Below are 20,412 nucleotides of genomic sequence, written 5' to 3'. Positions count from 1 at the left end.
CAGATGCTCAAGCGATACTTTCCATCCCCATCCCCATTAACCCGAGACCTGATAGATTGGTGTGGAGTCCTGACTCTAAGGGCTGCTTCTCGGTCAAAGCAGCCTATAAAGAGATAGCATCCCATAATTCCCCTCTCCCTGCTACTAGTATAAATTGGAGCTTACTCTGGAAACTCAAAGCTCCCGAGAGGATTAAGATGCTATTATGGAGAGTTGGTACTAACTCCCTCCCTACCAAGGACAACCTGCTACTTAGGATGGAGGTGGTGAACCCACGGTGCGTTCTTTGCTCTCAAGATCCTGAGTCTGCTTGCCATCTATTCTTCAACTGCCCTGCTGCCAGAGCTATTTGGTTTGCCTCTTGTTGGGGATACAGGTCAGACCAAACTCCTATGAATTCCCACTCCGATATAATCAGCTTAATCCTTAGCCCCCCGGAGGCTCTTTGCCATGCCCAAGATCAGTGGTTTGTTTCCCTCACCATGGCTCTTATCATAGATGAGACATTTCCTGGTGGTTGGTTATGGATGATAGTTTCAATGAGGAGAGAGAACTTCATATAGATATTTCTGATGGTGCATCAGAATATAAGAAGTTTTTAGGCCATTTGTCCCTATATGTGTTGTACTCAACACTGATGGATTTGGTGAGCTTGTGCTGTGGAGGTGGTAGCCTATGACCTTCCACATCTTTTTCTTGACATTCAAAAATTGGAGAAGCTCCTCCTCCTAGTGGCTTCTTTAGGCACCAGTTGTTGCATGTAATGTAATTTCAGCTTTATTATTATTAAGGCGTAAATGCACTTTTAGTCCTTACGTTTTGACGTTTTTTCATTTTAGTCCCTACATTTTATTTTTTCCACTTTTAATCCCTAAACCAATTAACGCGTTCCATTTTAATCTTTTCCGTCAGTCAACCGACGGAAAATGCTGAGGTGGCAGCCGGAAGAATTAAAATATTATAAAAAATGCCACATCACCCTGACACATCAGCATATAAATTTCAAAAATTAATTTATTAATTTTAACAAAATTAAAAAACATAAAAACAAAATTTAAAACATAAAAATACATCAGAAAATCAAACCAAGAACACAAATTCAAAATTAAACCCGTTGAATCAAATTAAACCCAAGAACTCAGCCCCGCAACCCAGAATTAAAAACAAGAATAACACAAAGAACACAAAAACAAGATCCAAACTTGAGCACATCAAACTCAAACCGGCCACACATTTTCATCTCAAACTCAAATTCTATTCTCTCATCTCAAACTCAAAATACACAGCCACACACTACTGTCTCATCTCAAACTCTCTCTTCCATCTCAAACTTTCTTTTCTCTCATGGCTCATACCCGAGCTCTCTCTCCTCTCATGGCCGATCCATGGCCGAAGACCCATGGAGAAAAGCTTTGACACGGAAGCTGAAAACGAAAGAAAGCGAGGGATCTAGAAGAATCGGACCTGCATATGGCACTTGACGAGATCGAGAGGAGTGATGGCCAAAACAAATACCCAAATCTAGAGAATCAAACCCGAAAATCAAACCCAGAACAAATACCGAAAAAATCAAACCCAAATCTGCTTACCGAAAAAATCAAACCCAGAACAAATACCGAAAAAATCAAACCCAGATCTGCTTACCGAAAAAATCAAACCCAAAAAATCAAACCCGAAAATCAAATACCCAAACCCAGAAAATGAAACCAGAAAAAAAAAAAAAAAATTCAAATCCGGATTACAGGGGCTTGTTATTCATCTTCTTTTTCGTCGTCGATGGTTCCGGATTCAGACAAGCCAAGCATTAAAGAGGATCGGTTAGAGAAAGAAAAGAAAAAACCACCATCGATTGTGGTGGTGGCGGCGGTGATAAGTGAAGGAGGCCAGCCATGGAGTTTGAAAGATATTTGTGAAAGTTTTGGAAGAGAGAGAGAGAAAGGAAGGTTTGAGAATGTTTTGGAAGGGTTGGTTCTGGGTTTGTGTTTGAGCTGGGTTTGAGAGAGAGAGAGAGAGAGAGAGAGGCAGGTTTGAGAATGTATGAATTTTTTGGGTCAGTGCTCCTGTGTTCTGCCATTTTGGGATTTTGAATTCTTTTTTTTTTTTTTTAGTTGTGTTTTTTGTGTTTTTAAATTTGAGTTTGTGTTTGGTTCTGGGTTTGTATTTTGTGTTCTTTGTGTTCTTGGTTTGATTTTCAAACTTATTTTTATGTTTTAAATTTTGTTTTTATGTTTTTTAATTTTGTTAAAATTAATAAATTAATTTTTGAAATTTATATGCTGATGTGTCAGGGTGATGTGGCATTTTTTATAATATTTTAATTATTCTGACTACCACATCAGCATTTTCCGTTGGTTGACTGACGGAAAGGACTAAAATGGAACGCGTTAATTGGTTTAGGGACTAAAAGTGGAAAAAATAAAATATAAGGACTAAAATAGGAAAAACGTCAAAACGTATGGACTAAAAGTGCATTTACGCCTATTATTAATTTTTAGTTTAATTTCAGATTTGAAATCTCTTATCAATTCAGAAGTCTTGTATTCGATAGTCTATGAGTATTAAGTACCTTTAGGACCACAACCAATTCTACATTCATTTTCACAACTATCTTACGTGGTAGACTATATTTAACTATTTAGTTGTTTATTACTTTCACGTGAATTCATCATCATTTTTCCATCAATCATAATCAGCCATATCGGATAATTGTGATTTTAGAATTTTTCTTAGTTTACAAATCATTCATAATCTGGAAAAGGTCAGTGTAAACACAAGAAATGAATGCCGCTGACAGTAGAGATTGATGTGATATTTCTGGAACAATTGCTTACAACAAAACTTGCCAGAAAGAAGCTTAACAAAGAAACTTCATTCTTGGAAAAATATCAGGTCAGGTCACTTTCATTTCAATTCAAACCAATTACAAAGGCCAATGGAAAGCTAAATACGTGGGAAATGAAAATGACTTCAAGATGAGGAAACTTACTATAGAAGACAACTCAAGAGAGGAACATAATCGTGTAAGACGTGCTTAATTAGATTTTTAGCGCAGTCGAGACGCTAATTAAATATCAATTAATTATTTTCAAATGTTAGTATTTATAGACAAATTGAGGTAATCTGATTTGTAAAACCTTAATTAATGGGTGCAAAAGTGGAAAGCAAGATTGCTTAGAAGTAATGTCATGGTGGGCATGAATCGCATGATTGCTTGCCCCGCGAAGGGGGGGATACCTCACGGTCCTCACCCGGCTTTTGTCGTTGAATCCCTCAAGTATCTTCATGGTTCCTTTTATTTTATTTGTAGTTCCCATAATTTGGGTACGGCCCATCTTTTTTTTTTCCCCCACCTAATCATCTTTGTTTGCACCAAATATTTTAAAGACAATCTTTAATTACCACCTGACCCTTTTTTAAATAATTTTTTTATATATATTTTACTTCTCTTCTAGACTGTAATTGCATTTTAAAGCATTATTATATGTCTCTTCCAAAAAAAAAAAAGCATTATTATATGTCCGATTTGGTAAAAAGATTTTTGTTTTTTTGTTTTTTTTTTGGTCTAAAAATTAACAATACTAGTTTTTTTTTTAATAAAAAAAAATACAAACAAACTTTTAAATTTTTGTCTTACATTTAACATATAGCTACAAAAAAATAAATAAATACTAATTATTTTGTCTTATATTTAACAGATAAGGCTATCAAAAAACTACAGGATACCAAGCAAATACTATATCATCAATATAACATGGGAGGGGATTTCAATTTAGACGTCTCTGTTATAAATACCAAGAAGTGCCATTTGAGTTACAAGGCATTTGGATATTACAGTTGCGTTTGACATTGGCTTAAAAAACCTACTTTTTTTACAATTTAGAGATTGTTTGAGAATAGTTTATCTAGTTGAAATTAAAATTTTTTTGCTAAAAGTACTATAGATAAAAGTAAAAGTTAATTGAAATAGTGTAGAACCCATAAATAGTACCAAAAAGTACAGTGAGACCCATAAATAGTAGCAAAAATAAGCTGAATAGTAAAATAAGCTGGCAAAAGTAATCAATGCCAAACGCACACTTAGCTTATTTATGCTACTATTCATGTGTCTCATTGCATTTTTTAGTACTATTTATGGGTTTCATTATACTATTTTAGCTACCTTTTAGTTTTATCTATAGTACTTTTAGCAAAAAGTTTTCAGTTTCAGCTAAATAAGCAGTTTCCAAATGTACTACATATCAAAACTTATAAAATGTATTATGGACTTGTTAAATGTTAACCTCCACATTTCTACCTTGTCAAACAACTTTGACATCTTAAACTGTGTTTAGATGAATTTATTTTTATTATTTTATTTTATTTATAAAAAAAAACACAACAAATAAGCTCTATAATAAAATTAAGTGATATGTTAAGGTAAGTAAAATAAATAAGCTCTATAATAAAATTTGCTAATCCATATCTAAGCATGATTTAGCTATATAATAGCTATCTTAATAAAGGGTTTCAATCATGTCAACGCCAATCAATAATATTATTTTGGATAGGATAGAACTTATCCAAGAGTCTTTTGGCTAAATATTGCTAATTCTGAAAAATATTTGCGTTATAGGTACTGTTACAAGTTATTTGGGGATTTGAGGAGAGAGATTGAATTTCGGCAACAGTGTTGCCGTAATTCACAATTTTTCTCTCTCCACCTTTTCCCTCATTCTCTCTCCTACTTTTCTTGGAATTTCGGCAACACTATTGCCGAAATTCAATCTCTCTCCTCAAATCTCCAAATAACTTGTAACAGTACCTATAACGCAAATATGTTTCAAAATTAGCAATATTTAGCCAAAAAACTCCTTATCCAACTCAATAATCTAACTGTTTTAAAGGAAACATTCCCTCTTTTAAGGCAGCTTGAGCTGGAAGTAATCGAGAGAGGTGAGCAAGCACTCCTCAATTCCCACCAAATGCCCTGCTTGCTCATAAAAAATAAGCTATAAAAGCACAACATCAGATAGTTGCCTTGAAAACTTAGCAAAAAGGTCTAAAATTCTAATGACAAATAATGAACCAAAAACCATTTTAAAGTTCAAACGCCAGGCAAAGTTGCGTGACATGAGCCATCAATTATCACATTTTTTTTCTTTGTTTTTAGAAAAAGTTAGAAAAGAAAAATCAAATTTGGGGGCTAATAAAAAACACAATTCATTTTAAATATCACATTTTTGACACGTTCTTATAGTAGACTATTTTGGTTTTAGCCGCCACCACCAAGCAAACAAATATCTAAAGCTAATTATCACCAAAAAGAAAAAAAAGGACAAAAAAGTTTAAAAAACAAAAACAAAATTGTAATAGTAAAGTTTCAATTCTAACTTACACTAAAAATTAATTAATGTCTTAATTTGACGATAAAAAGTTATCATCAAAATTGATTGAAATTCTCTAAAAACTAAAAATAAAAATGTTAAAAATAAATATTAAATAGAAGATTCGAAATCTCACACATTCCTTACAAGAAACGAATCATCAGTTGCACTTGCACACACACATACTCCCAACTTCTTATCAAAAAAAAAAAAAAACAAACTTTTTAATTATAAGCCGAACATTCCGTCACATAGTGACAGATCAGACAAATACAAACGCACTCTTTCTTTCTCATCATTAATTTACCAGATTACCCTTCATAGCTTTCATTTAATTACACTTATTATTATTATTATTATTATTTTATAAAAATATATTTGGTTTGGTTTCTTCTTATTACCACTCCTACTTTCTTAGCATTGATCACTGGGAATTTGGAGAAACCGAAGGATTTGCTTTGTGGGAATCGAAGAGACTCTGATATCTTATCCATTTAGAATGTGGGTTTGAAGCATCAGAAGCATTCATCTACTTTGGTAGAGTACGTGGGACTCTCTATAACGGGTTTGTCTCTTTTGTTTTCAAATTCTTGTTCTGGGTCTTTGATTCTCTGTATTGAATATATTCTTGATAAGGGTTTTGAGAAAAATTGGATTTTGGATTGGGGTTTTGGAGACTGGGAGTTGTTTTTTTTTTTAAATTCCATTGTGGTTTTTTAAATTGATAAGTTTGTGGGGTTTTGATTTGATGTGGTGTTTGGGAATTTGTTATTAGAGACTTGTAGTTTGTTGCAATTTTTTGTGGTTTATATGCATTCAGTTCTTAGATATTATAGTAGATTTTGAAATCCGATATTCATTGGAGTTATTAAGAGTAGTGAAGTAGTGAACATATATATGCTGGATTTTTGAAATTGGATTTCATAAGTGGGTTTTGGAACCGGAGAGGTTTTGTTGATTCTATGGAGAGGTTGTTGCTTTTGGTTGTCTAGTACTAGATTCCTGAGGAATTGAATTCATCTGTGAGTTTGGAGATAGGAGAGGTTTTGTTGATTCTGGGGGAAGATTCTTGTGTTGCATGCTGTTTTGTCTAGTTGGCGTTAGTTTGTGTCACTATGTCGGGCGGGACCCCAACTGGGGGTGGATATATGAGGCAGAGGCACAGCCAGGGGTATGCCTCGAGTGGTGATGACCTTGAGGATGATGCATGCTCGAGGACACGTCCTACATCACCTTCAGTTCCAAGAAACCGGACATGGATTGAGGTTTTGGAGAATTTCCTTTGGCTTGCTTCAGCAGTCTTTATTATATACTATGGTGATCGGCGCTCCAATTTGATATGTCTATTGTTGCATGATGACCGAATCAGAAGGTAATCGTTTTTGCCTGAATCTTATTATTATTTTTAGTTTGAATCCACATTAATGGTTTGGTTGTTTAGTTTTTCATTTTTTTTGTTGCTTGAGAGACTGGGTATCATCTGGCTGTTTTGTTAAATCTTATTGAACTTTTGCATTTGGATCGTACAATGTGTCATTCAATTAGTTTCAAAATGTTTTGGAAATATAATGAATTGCAATTGAAATGGTGTAAAATATGGAATGGCATGGTAAACACTTGAAAAAAGATATTTAGATTTTATTAGTCACTATGAAATGAAATGTGGATGAGAGTATGCCTGTCAAGTTTGGGTGTATGCCTAGCTTCGAGATTCATTTAATTCCCAATTGACCAATTCTTAGGCCAAGGCAACAAGGCTGAATTAATATGTGTGCATCCAATTAAGAAGTTGTATAACTGGCTGGAAACTCAGATTCAGTTTTTTAGTTTCTATTTGGTTATTGAATGCCCTGTAGATTTGTTGTTTGGGGCAGGGTTGGAGTAGACTGTGTGTATCTATGGGAGCCTCTTTTATATCATTATTGGTTTATTTAAGTTTAATCTAAACTGTATATGCAATACTGTGGCTCTATTTGGATTTTGAAGTCTATTTTATATCAGAAGTATTTGCTATATAAAATATTAGTAGTTGATAGTGTTAGGGTATGAAAATATTAGAATACAAGTACTGTTTTACTTATAATAGACTTGATTGGCTCTGGTAATTTAGTCTTTGCACAATCGTGTTATCATTATAACTATGGCATGTAGCTCTGGACAGGTGCTTCCAATAATCGGGTTATTGTTAACTTTATCTACGGTGAAGTTTTGATTATGGGAAGCTTACTTAAGGCCCAATTTTAGGTAAAAATTCGCATACAATTGCATGAGTTCTAGTTGTCTTGAAGTTGAATTTGTTATGATGATTAGTCAATTGATATGTTAGGATTACGCCTAGAGGCTTGTTTAAAACCAATGACTATCTCTGGGATATTTGAGGCCTACACTGTAAAGTTTAAAAAATGAGGAACTTTATGGCTCATAGCAGCCCTCAAGGCCTGGATTCTGACTTGTCAATTAAGTTTGTAAATTGTACAGTACAAGGATACTATTAAGGGACTGTTTCAAAATCATTACGTCCATGCAATTTTTATATTGTATATTTTAAGTTTTTTTAATGGCTCTGTTTCCCAAATTATGTTCATACTAGCATCTCTCTCCCTTAATAATTTGAATGATTTTGCAATTAATATTTGCTTTTCAGAATAAATGGTGGGCTCATGAGGCTTAGATCTCACGTCCAAACGGATGAGAGCTCATACATTCTATACATCTTTATTGGATTGAGTTTGTATGGCCAAGAGCTTTGTAGCTCAGTTGCATTGCTTGGTCTCCTTTATAAGGAGAATCAAGGTTCAAATCCACCTCCCCCACTTGTAACAATTGTCAAAAATTTTGTTTTGGACAAATTATTGAATAACCCGTGGCTGCATAAGTAGCCTTCTATAATGGGTTGAAGCACCACTAGGCTGTAAGGCCATTGCTGAGATAGTAGTATTTATTAATGAGCATGGTTTGGCTTCTGTTGCCTGTGATCTTATATGTACTTTATTTCTCTTGCAGAACACCTTTATACCTTGGGATGTTGGGTGTCGGTTTGAATGTTCTCATCTTCGTTTATTCAAGTATGTCAATTTGGAGTGTCAGGAGGTTTGATGAAAAATGGGAACTGACAAGTATATCTGTTTTGCCATTCGTTACCCTTCTTGGACTCGTCTCCTTTTGCTTGTAAGAGGAACCATTGTGCTTAATTTTTTTAAACTTATCTGGTTAACTTATGTGCTTCAAAATACTCCTGTTTTGCTGAGTTTTTCTATTGCAGGTTGTGTTTTGCTTTGTGGCCAATATGGAGTTTCCTGAGCCTTCCTCTTCTGGTATATGACCATGCTTTTGGTTGTGCATGCCTTTTTATGCAATATTTTACATTGGTGGTCACTGTCTAATTATTCTTCATTGCTGCAGTTCACACTGTTTATGGCCGGCATGGTAATATTCCCCCAAATTTTGATTGGGACATTCAAGCCACAATACGATATGTTCCGTATAGATTAAGCCTCTTGGGATGCATGCGATAAAGAATACTGACATAGGCGAAGAGTTGCTAACTCAAACACGGGTAATTGGTAGCAGGGATTAGAGATTGAAATTTTGTCCTCCATTATGTGAAGCATTCCAGGCCTTGTTGGCCATATTGGTGCTACCGATGATTAAGCTGGTTGTTTTTTAATCAGTCGGCTTTTATTTTACATGTCAACCGGACCCTGATGATTGATACATGATGATGGTTCAACCTCATCAACTTTTCTTATACACCCAGAGCTAAAGGTCTCATTGAAATGAAATTAGTTTTCTGCTGAGTCGATACCCATCACCTAGTCTTCTTCAGTTCTTTCAGATCAATTTTTTGGTATCGATTTGCATCTTTGTTCTCTGATGCTTTGAGTTTGTTCAGAACTCATCTTTGGAATAGGAGGCTGTGATTTCATTTTAGTTATAAAATCGAGTTTTCATTGTTAATAAGTTGTTGACTTACTGGGGTCCCTCTAGTCTCAAGGTGGTGTCATTTTTTGTTGAACCATTTGCCTAAATAGGTTGAATATTGAGATTTTAAAAGCTAACTCGATTGAAAATTGAAGAAACAGAGCCCAAATGCTTACTAATGAATCAGTGGTCCTTTTTATCTTGTTTCTTTTTTAGGTAGTAGGTGCATGAATTCGGTTTGGGTCAGAATTGGGATATCTTTTCAACTTACTCCTCCAACTTCTTAAGATGAGAAATTTTCAACCCAACTCAAAACGTACTTTGCTTTTCCTTACCCCATTTTCACATAGCAAGCAATTGTGAATTTTCTTTTACGTGTCTGTATGAACATGCAGAATGAATATACACGCAAACACACCTTTCAGCGACTTTATTAGCAGACTTTGACTTGTGGCTTTGGACGTTGTGTTCCTGTGGCATAGACTGATAGCAGATCATTAATTAAGAATATGACATCTTACAAAAATCAGCAATGAATATCTCCTCTTTGTTAACATCATTCTCAAATTTCTTCCAAGCCCCCCTGTTCTTTGGGCAGAAAAAAAATACTGGTCGAGATAATTGGAATAACCAAAAAAAAAAAAAAGTGAGATAATAGAAAATATCAGAATAATAAAAAAGAGAGAATGAAAATTGTTATTTTTTTCCACATTTTCTTTCTTTCGTTTTCTATCATCCCTAAAAATCACTTGTAGGGTCTAAATGATGACTCTTTCGTTTTCTATAATCCTTTAAAACCACTTGTAGAGTCTAAATAATGATTCAAAAGACGCTAAAGCAAAGAAATCTAAAATTGGAGTTGTTGGGAGTATGCTGAGATCAGCAATAAAAGGATCATTGCATGGAAGATTGGAATTTGAATTTGCACTACACGACCATAATCTTCGATCAAGACTTCTTCTATTCCTGTTAGTTTTGTACTTAAATAGCATTATCTGATTTTTCCATAGAGAAATATTGGGGTTCAAATCCCTCACATCAAGGACAGTACCAATCCTTTGCAAATTCGTTGATGCTCTCAAGACTAAAGAGATGATTGTCATGTTGCTTAATGCTTATTTGACTTTGAATAGATTGATATGACAGTTTTTGGAGTTTTTAACTGAGTATTAAGTAATTGACCGTTAATATGGCTTCCACCAGGTTTCTATGATTCTTAATGCCTTCAACACGCTTTGGTCCCTTTTTTTTTTTTTTTTTTTGGCTAGAACATTGAAAATTAGTAATTACTGCTAACTTTAATTGGGCTCCTATTCTTTTCAAGGAGAAGATGGAGAAAATTCCCACTAAGGTAAGGTTGGCTAATCCTTGATTTATATCCACCACTTTTCTTTGTTTATGTGGGTTTACCAATATAAGTATGTGCATGACAAAGTTTAATGTGAACCCCACTGCAACGACTTTCTTAATCCTCAACCATGCCTTGTCCCCTAAGTTGGGAATGACATCTTTCAACATACCACCCCCCTCAAAAAAGAAAAAGTAGCCTAATCATTTTAGTCTTAGTGCTCAGAATAATTTGTAAGTTTGCATGAAATTATTGCAACACACACTGAATTTCTGATGTGCGATAGCAAAAGACTGTTCAAGATATTGAGGCGCCGAAAAAAAGAAGATATTAGAGCATCCGTATCCGTATTGGTGATACCAAAAATTTAGCAATTTTACACTATAAAAAGTTATTTTATCTATTTTACCACATCATTTTACAAAATACCTAACATCAGTAGTTTTTTTTTTAGCCATTCTCAAAAAAAAAAAAAGTTGTTTTATTTTAGCTTTCAAGATAATAAAATAGTATAAACAAAACAATAAAATAATATATTCACAGTGTGAACACAATAAATAATCCGACCTACAGTGTAAACATAATAATTTTTTTTTTTAATATTTGAGCTACAATACACCGGCAAAGATAGCTGAGCACTATAGCTCAATAACAAAAATTATTGTGTTGGCTCCACCAATGCAACCCCAATTTTGTAGTTTATGGTGTTAAAAATAGCAATTTAGCCTTTTAGTACCACTAATACTAATGCTCAATTCATGTACTAGGATGGAGCATTATTTTTTTTATTTTTTATTTTTTGATTTGATTTGGGATGGAGCATTAATTGATTATGACTAATTGAGCTTCAAATTTGAACCAACTTGTTTATCTCAAACCTCTTGTTTGTCCAATATACAGAGGATTGAATGGAAGCAAAAGATTGATGACTTTTAGGGAGAAAAGGATGACATTGAATTTAGGCAGCATTTTAAAGTATATTCATATTCACACATGAGCCTTACGTAAGCTAGTATTCTTAAGTTCCTAAAGTAGTGAATAAAGTTAAGCTGTAATCGACAAAATTTAGTTAGGATTGCCATACATGATACATCAATCAATTCAAATGTGTCTTGACCACAAAACAGGCTCTCATTTTTCTTCATTCAGTTCAACACATGGAAAGCTTTGGTCATTGCTCACTAATAATTTTCTGCTCTCTTCTTTTGCATCATTGGGGATTATTTTTAAGTGTGTATTATGATAACGCCATGCAAAGCAGGTGGTCAAGTAGTTCAGGTAGACACCAATTATAAAAGTACTCACAAAGTTTTCCTCCTTAAATAGGATAATGAGGAAGTGCCGCTCAGATTGGTTTATATTAACATAATATTAATCTACTGGCCAATCTGCCTAAGACTTTTGTAATTTGTGGAATAAAACTTATTAAAGAACCGTTAGTGGGTCCATTTCAATTAAATCATCTGATATTGTTCTGATTGGTTTTTTCGAATTATTGTTCAGAATTGGAATTAACAAAGAAAAGAAAATGTCTTGATCCCTACAGATTTATATCATAATAAGCAGACAAAAGAGTTTAGACAGATAGTTACTTAGGACTTGCCCAGTTGGGATGACTTTTGGAGTGGAAAATCTTTACACAAGAGATGGGATTCGTAGAAGTAAAAAGAGAAAGCCCACCTCTTGGGGGAAAAAAAAAAACGTATTCTTTTTCTTTTCTTTGTTTTGTTTTTTCCCTTTTTTTCTTCTGGTTAAAAAAGTCCATTTTGTTTTTCTGAACAAGAATTTCACACATGCCCCAAAGAAAAGTCCAGTGTGTTTTTCTGAATATGTTGAATTTCACACATGCCACCCCTTAAGAAAAAAACTGACAATAAAACTAGCAAGAAGAAACTATGGAGGACTTGGCAAACACAGTGGACTTTATTTGAAATGCTACTAGAAGATTAGCATATTCTAGACATTCTGAAAAATCTTCCCTCTCTTGAAGAGGTCAATTGGAGCACTAAAAATACCCAATTTTCAAACCTAATTTTTCCTAACCACAAAAGTTAAACTTGAGGGCAAATGCCTCATTAACCCAAATATATTCTCTCACAACAAAGAGATAGAATTTCCAAATTTTCTTGATTGAGAGGGTGATTTGTATTCGTGATAATTAAATTAAAGTTAGGTGTGGCATTTATAATGCCATTCCCATATGCACGACATCATTAAAAGATTTTTTTTTTGTAGCTTATAAGTCCTATTCAATTAACATCAATTTGCAATTATTCATAGTTTCATATATAAAGATGTGGGGAAGAAACAGATTTCATCAGTGCATTAATTAGAAGCCTCTAAACTGCAGTCAAAACATGACCCATGATTCAGTCAAGCAAATAAATCTATCCTAATAACAGTCAATTTATTTGACCTTGGGGGCATGATTTTTTTAGCTTTGATACTTGAGTTAACCAAAAAATCTACAAAACTACAATTTAATCATACACATTCCACATATAATGTTCGATCAATTTCCATACCCCTCTTCAAAATGGAAGAATACAATATAGACAGTGCCTTGTTAAAGGTTTTTTTTTTTTTTTTTTTTTTTTTTTTTTAAAGTTATTTGAGCTACAACCGTTTATGTAAAATGATGAAGTTTTGTTGCAATTTGACTATTCAATATGCCGTTTCTCAAAAAAAAATAAAAAGACTATTCAATATGCCAAGTGAAAATTACAAATTCAGTACTTAATTTTTATTAGAGAATAAAGGTTTTCTTTTTTGGGTTCAAAAAAGGTTTACTCTCATACTTTATAGATTGTTGAATGATTTTTATTTTTATTTTTTTATGAGCTACTGTTGAATGATTTGAGCCTATGAATAATATGATTATTATATGTCAAAAAAATTATTAAATTCCTCATGCCTCAATTTGATGAGATGCCGCCTTATCATAATTTTTTCCAAAAATAATATAAAGCAATATAGAATACATAATTATAATATAATCACATTTAGTTTTTATCTCACCACCCATGCTCTCTTATTGAAGATTTTGTTGTTTTTGCTGTTTACCCCTCTGTTGAAATTTCTCCTTTTGTTAACTCTGATGCTTCTAGACTGTATTATTGTAAGCTTTCAGCCACTACTTTAGCCAAAGAGGCTTGATAGTTGTTAATGCTATTTCCTTTTAACCCAAAAAAAAAAAATATATATATATATATATATCCTTTGCGGAGTGGGAAGTTATAAGACACGTACTATAAAAAAGTCTTTTACAATTAATAAGAGTATTTGGTAGAGCTGTGGAGATGTGGGGCCCATCATTATTTTATTTTCTTTATTTAAATCTTTTGTACATGGTACTTTTTACATGTTATTACGAAAGAAAAAGAAAAAGTCTCACTCTCCATTTTTTAGAGTTTTGTTTTGAGTCTGACCCTGTTTAAAAAGTCCTCAATAAATGAAAGAAACAACAGCTATATTCCAATCTCTAAGTTGTGATTTTTTTTTTTTTATATGCTTGTTTATGTTTTCTCCAGAAAAACAAAACAACCACCAAAATGTCATCTTTCAAAAAATAAAATAAAAAAGCACTCTCTTTCCTCTCTTCGTTTAATGGTTTAGGTTTGCTTTTCTCACTCTCTCTCTTCTTGAACACACTCTTGTGCTTGGTAGGTTGTGCCGTTGAAGTGATGGGCCCAAAACTCCACTGAAGATTTAATGGTGAGAGGGGTCTCTATCCATCTTTCAGTGCTCTCTCTCTTTGCCCCCATTTTCCTACTGTCTCGCATTTGGGTTTTTTCTTTTTTTCTTTTTTTTTCTTTTCTTTTCTCTGTGAAAAGATAAGATCTTGGGGTTTTATATTCTCTGTCTGAAGGCTATGGGAGCTGACTTCCCGAGGCTTTGGCACATGCTTTTCTGATTTTTGGACATGGGTTTTGGGGATAATGTGGTAATGATGTTGAGTTTGTGTGTTTTGTTGGTCAACTTCGGTTGACTTTGGTTTATGGGGTTTGCTTCTTCAATGCGTTCAGCTTCTGATTCTCTCCTTTGGTTTGGTTTTGAGCTGTCTGCGAATTCTATTGAGCTTTGCGTTTGATTCTGGAGGTGGTTTTTGGAGGATTCAGAGGTTAACTTTACTGGATAATCAAAGAGTGGATTTTATGTTCATGTCTTGAAGGCAGAGTCTGGAGTTTGGCCCTGAAAGTGACAGTGATAGTTGGGTTTTGTGTTGAGTTATGCATTTGTTACGTCTGTGTCTTAAGTTTATGATGATTGAGAGATAGGTATTTGATTTTGGAGGTGGGGTTCTGATAAATCTGGTGTTGGCAAGTCCTTCAAAGAGGAAAAATGGACAGAATGATTCAACCTCCTTTGGTAAATTGTTTATCTACCTCACTTCTAACTTTTACTGCTCTATTTTGCATCGAATTTCATATTCTTCTTCTTTTGTTTTGGTTTTGTTTTGTGATGGAATCTAATGCTAAGTTTGACTATCCTTTGTATAGTTTTTACTCTTTGAACCTGTAATGTTATCATGTTTGTGTGTAAGATGGTGTTGCTTGATGTTCCTGTTGAATTTTGTTCTTCAATTATGAGTTGGTTGCTGAGCTGCTTAAAGAATCTCATATGGGACTACTTTTAGCTTTAAATGCTTTTCAGTAATTGGAGAATGCACTTTCTCTTAATGAAGTTACTTCTTGTACAATAATCACGAACTCCTTTATTCTTTTTTTTCCCCGGAGTTGGATAGAGATGGGATATCCTAGCTGCACTTCTTAATGTGGGAAATAATGTTGTATACCTGGTAGGGAATGGATTATTATTATTATTATTTATTTAGCGTGAAGCTAATGATATTGGGGAATGCTTGTGATGTCACACAAACAAAAGTGGGTTCTTTGGAAAAGAAATTAATATATAAATGGTATAATTGGTTGATTCTAAATGCAACCTGAGAGCCCTTACTACCCCATCATCAGTCATTATCCTCCTCATGGCTATGCCTGGGCATAAAAAGTAAACAATGCTTTCTTGTCTTGAATTCTTTAAATTGGCAGACATGTCTTGACTCTTGAAGTTGAAAACTCAAGAAAAAAAGTAAAATACACAATCCATTTTGTCCTTTCGCTCCATTTATGGAACTAAAGGTGAGGATGGTAGAGGTAGGAACAGTGAAATGCATCGACATCATTGGCAAATTCAAAGCCTATTTATTATTTCAGTTTTCTCTCATGAACAACTTCTACTTCAGCAGATAAGGTATTTACTAATTTAGTCCTCTAATTTTGAGGCTTGAAGTTCTTAAGTTGGCATGATATTCTCGACAATCTCTGCCCAGTTACAAGCCTCATCCCATAACCTCCTTTTTTTTTAATTATTAAAAAAAAAAAATCCTTATGACTTATCCAATAAGTTTCAGATGTCTTTTAAGTGCTGTTTTATCTCATTAATCATATTAAACTAAATGCAAAAGTAACATATAGTTTGATCTCTGTATAAAATTTATTTATCTTTCCCAAAAAGGAAAAAACAAAGAAACGTGCTTCCATTAAACATTTCTATACAAAAATAAAAATATTAATAGGAACTGAAACTTTCAAATTTAGCAATGTTAAGCAAAATAAGTTATTCTAAATCTTTTGTACTCAAACTAGAATATTAGGAGCTTGCTGACATCAGTTGATCATCTTGTTCTTTATCAGAAGACTAAGTGACATAATGATGCATCAAGCTTATGTTTAGTTAAGGGAAAATGGTAAAATATCATGTCGAGTTTCCAGTTTCCCATCATTGTTCAGACAAAGCAGCTAGCGAGAATGTTAATTATTTATGCATGTACTTTGCAGGTTGATACAACAGCATGTCTATGTAGAGTAGACGCGGGCCTCAAAACTGTTGCAGGAGCAAAAAAATATGTTCCAGGGTCAAAGCTCTGTCTTCAGCCTGACATTAAACCATCCATTCATCCAACGAGGAGCAAGCCATCACGCGGTGACAGGAGCCGAAACCAATCCCCTCTGCTTCCAGGACTCCCTGATGATCTTGCTATTGCCTGCCTAATACGGGTCCCAAGGGTTGAACATCGCAAACTCAGGCTGGTCTGCAAAAGATGGTATCGTCTTTTGGCAGGAAACTTCTTTTACTCACTCCGCAAGAGCCTTGGAATTGCAGAAGAATGGATATATGTCATTAAGAGAGACCGAGATAGGAAAATATCATGGCATGCCTTTGATCCTATATACCAGCTTTGGCAGCCCCTCCCTCCTGTGCCTAAGGAATATTCTGAAGCCCTTGGGTTTGGTTGTGCTGTTCTAAGTGGCTGTCACCTCTATTTGTTTGGTGGCAAAGACCCACTAAAGGGATCAATGAGACGAGTTATTTTTTATAGTGCCAGGACAAATAAATGGCACCGTGCCCCGGATATGCTTCGTCGTCGACATTTCTTTGGCTCATGTGTCATAAACAATTGCTTGTATGTAGCAGGTGGAGAGAATGAGGGTATGCACCGGTCCTTGAGATCAGCTGAAGTCTATGACCCTAACAAGAATCGGTGGTCCTTTATTGCAGATATGAGCACTGCAATGTTGCCATTTATTGGGGTTGTCTATGAGGGCAAGTGGTTTTTGAAGGGGCTTGGTTCTCATAGACAGGTTCTAAGTGAGGTATACAAACCAGAAACTGACAGCTGGGACCCTGTTTATGATGGAATGGTTACAGGCTGGAGGAACCCAAGTACTTCCCTTAACGGGCACCTTTATGCTTTGGACTGTAAGGATGGCTGCAAACTTAGGGTCTATGATGAAGAAACTGATTCCTGGAGCAAGCATATTGACAGTAAAATGCATTTGGGGAATTCTAGGGCATTGGAGGCAGCTGCTCTTCTTCCTCTTAATGGAAAATTGTGTATCATAAGAAATAATATGAGCATTTCTCTGGTTGATGTTTCAAAATCAGAAGATGCAGGGGGGCCGACAGCTGAACATTTATGGGAAACTATAGCAGGGAAAGGACAGTTCAAAACTATGGTCACAAATCTCTTGTCCAGCCTTGCGGGCAGGAACCGCCTGAAAAGTCACATTGTTCACTGCCAGGTTCTTCAAGCTTAGGGCTGTATATCAGAACCACAGGTGCTCTGAACTTTTTGATGTCTCTATGTATTTTATGGGCTATAACGTGCACAGAAAGCTAAAACCTTGCCTAATTCGTTGTTGTTGATGCACATAGATCTGTTGTTGTAGGTTCATATTGAAAGTAGAAATCATGTTTACCATGAGGGGCTCTAGATGGATGAGGATGTTTGTTTTGCTAGACTTTTTAGTATTACAATATATATATAATATAATACACAGTTGTTTAGATGTTGAAAAGTGAAGACCCATTTCTGACTAACTAGGTATGTTTCTTGCTATTGTTATAGATCTAGTTTTTTAAGGGGTAAACTGCATTGACAGCCTTTGAACGTTTATCTAGTTGCACTAACATCTTTAGGCTAAAATTATAGCCAATTTTGTACTTAAAACGATGGAAAAGTAGCAAATAGCCCCATCATCCTGTCTGCATTTCTTCCAAATTGATAGCTAAAGTTACTATGTGCTAGCCATGTGGCCAGCAGAAGCTTGAACGGGTAATGATTTACATGTGCGAAACTCAGCAATTAATCAAGTTGAACAGGGCTCATACTCGGCTTGGCCAACCCTACTTATTCAAATATACCATATTTCCTAACATTTACCATGTCCTGTTAACCATTCCAGTTACTTAGGCTTAAAAACAAATATGTACTGTAATCTTGACTACCAAATGCTGTACTCCAAACTCCAAAGCAATATGATTTCTGCAGATTGTTCTGTAGAGTCAAATGTCTGGCTTACCCCACTCATTAGTTCCGTAGTTTAATCAGAAGTACCTAAACTATCAAGAATCCTAACCTGAGAAGCATAAGAAATAGAATTTGAATAAAGAAAATCTCCATGCACATTTTGAGCTAGATTTTGTAGAAAATTATTCTTTAATTCTTCGGATTCATGCAGATAATTAATTTAGTCAATAGTACTGAATATCATATTCAATTTTTTTCTTATTGGCTTTTGAGTATCCGATCAGAGACAATTTAGCAACATTTAAAACATTTCTACTTGTTGAAATTAGTCTGTATCCATATCTTATTTATCCTCACTTCAATGTAGTATTAGGATATATCATAACTTTTTTGTTTTTGTTTTGAGAAACAACATTGCATAACTTTCTTGATACGTGCTATCAGATTACTGTTTTGAAACCAAAGTTATTAAAAATAAAGAAAACAAATGTGATCATTCAATAGAAGTCCTAGGACATAGATGATTGCCTGAATCTAAGACTATCTTATTGCAGAGAGGATGCATGTGATCTCTCGTCCTGGCTTTGCAATTGAATAAGTATGCTCTTTCTACTAAGGACTAATTATCATGGGTAGATTAAAGAATTTAAGTTTAGTTTTGAATTATCCTTTTACGGTTTACCTTTTCTTGCACAAGAATAATATATTTTCATTCTTAGTTAAAAAAGTTAAAGTTTCATTCTTTTAAATGCTTATTCTTAGGTAGTTTCTGTGAGGAATTCTGAATTCTCAGAAGCAGATCACCAATGTTTTCTATCTATCCTTTTACATTGTCTTGCATAAACACTACAAAAACCAAGACCAAATAAAACCTTCAAACCCAAACCGAACCATGAAAGGTCAGCAAATCAAACCCAGTATATGTTTTTTCACTTTAAAAAAGAGTTATCAGAAATATAGTACTAAACAAATTTTTTTTGCCTTATGAGTATTTTAAATATGTGTTTTCATAATACTTTTTAAATCACAGTTTTTATATCATTTTGAACAACAATACTCAAACACTTTTACCAAACAGACCCCTAAGCACCCAAACCGATCTTCAATCTTGGTAGCGCCCAGAACAAAAAGAAAAACCTAGATCGAAAAGACCCATATTGGAAAGAAAAACCTAGATCAAGGCTATCCAAATTGAAAAGAAAAACCCACTTTGATTTTGCACATTAATCCCAACACTAAATCCCTTTGGTTTCTAGCCAATTTTGGACAGTGTCAAAAAAAGGGAGAGAAGGCAACGGAAAGTGAGAGCGAGAGGAGAGAGGAGACAAATCTGTATATTTATGTATACAAAGTATATAATAATAAGTAAAGTTGAGAGAAAATATAATTAGATTTCAAATTGGAATTCAATTAGAGTCTAATTTTGCACCACATGTCTCATTTAATATAAATTTTAAAATTTTTGTGTGAAGTGTGTTAATTCAATGTAAAAATTGGGTTTAAATTAGAGTTTAATTTTGCGACATATGTCCTATCTAATCTAAGTTTTTTAATTTTTGTATCAAATGAGTTAATTTAATGTAAAAAATGAGGAGTCAATATAAGTAAAATATAAAAAACATAATTTTTGAATGATTTTATATTTATGATTTTTTTTTGAGTAGAACTAAAAACAATTTAAGTTTATAAGTCATCTATATATATATATATATATAAGTAAAGTTAAGAGAAAATTCAATTAGATTTTAAATTAAAATCCAATTAGAGTTTAATTTTGCGCCACTTGTTCTATTTAATCAAAATTTTAAATTTTTGAACCAAGTTAGTTAGTTTAATGTAAAAATTAAATTTTAATTAGAATTTAATTTTATGACACATGTTCCCTCTAATCGAATTTTTTTTAAAAAATTTTTGTGCCAAATGAGTATTTAGAGTAGAAAACAATGAGTCCAATATAAATAAATCAT

The 20,412-nt window shown here is 33.9% G+C and overlaps 2 protein-coding genes across 3 annotated transcripts; both read left to right on the top strand.

The window, feature by feature from the left end:
• Positions 1-5,736: 5,736 nt before the first annotated feature.
• Positions 5,737-11,820, top strand: LOC112008975 (uncharacterized). 2 transcript variants are annotated; one of them, XM_065770271.1, is made up of 4 exons: positions 5,737-6,735; positions 8,367-8,531; positions 8,626-8,677; positions 11,533-11,820. In XM_065770271.1, the coding sequence occupies exons 1-4, from the start codon at positions 6,479-6,481 to the stop codon at positions 11,566-11,568; spliced, it is 510 nt and encodes a 169-aa protein (XP_065626343.1). In that variant the 5' UTR covers positions 5,737-6,478; the 3' UTR covers positions 11,569-11,820. The 2 variants fall into 2 exon arrangements, with proteins under 2 accessions (XP_065626343.1, XP_023897103.1); XM_024041335.2 differs by lacking the exon at positions 11,533-11,820 and adding an exon at positions 8,766-9,343 and having other exon boundaries at positions 5,739-6,735.
• Positions 11,821-14,140: 2,320 nt separating this feature from the next.
• LOC112008977 (F-box/kelch-repeat protein At1g55270) lies at positions 14,141-17,993 on the top strand. Its single transcript, XM_024041337.2, has 2 exons — positions 14,141-15,000; positions 16,473-17,993. The coding sequence occupies exons 1-2, from the start codon at positions 14,974-14,976 to the stop codon at positions 17,730-17,732; spliced, it is 1,287 nt and encodes a 428-aa protein (XP_023897105.1). The 5' UTR covers positions 14,141-14,973; the 3' UTR covers positions 17,733-17,993.
• Positions 17,994-20,412: the final 2,419 nt, after the last annotated feature.

Source organism: Quercus suber, unplaced genomic scaffold (genome assembly GCF_002906115.3).
Source record: "Quercus suber isolate HL8 unplaced genomic scaffold, Cork oak 2.0 scaffold_29, whole genome shotgun sequence".
NCBI lineage: Eukaryota > Viridiplantae > Streptophyta > Magnoliopsida > Fagales > Fagaceae > Quercus > Quercus suber.
The sequence above is the reverse complement of the archived record's forward strand: the minus strand, read 5'-3'. Positions and strand labels throughout refer to the sequence as shown.

Coding starts and splice junctions, on each gene's coding strand:
- LOC112008975 (XM_024041335.2), top strand. CDS start 6,479: ATGTCGGGCGGGACCCCAACTGGGGGTGGATATATGAGGCAGAGGCAC. Junction 6,736..8,366: donor CATGATGACCGAATCAGAAG/GTAATCGTTTTT, acceptor TTTCTCTTGCAG/AACACCTTTATACCTTGGGA. Junction 8,532..8,625: donor GGACTCGTCTCCTTTTGCTT/GTAAGAGGAACC, acceptor TTTCTATTGCAG/GTTGTGTTTTGCTTTGTGGC.
- LOC112008977 (XM_024041337.2), top strand. CDS start 14,974: ATGGACAGAATGATTCAACCTCCTTTG. Junction 15,001..16,472: donor GAATGATTCAACCTCCTTTG/GTAAATTGTTTA, acceptor TGTACTTTGCAG/GTTGATACAACAGCATGTCT.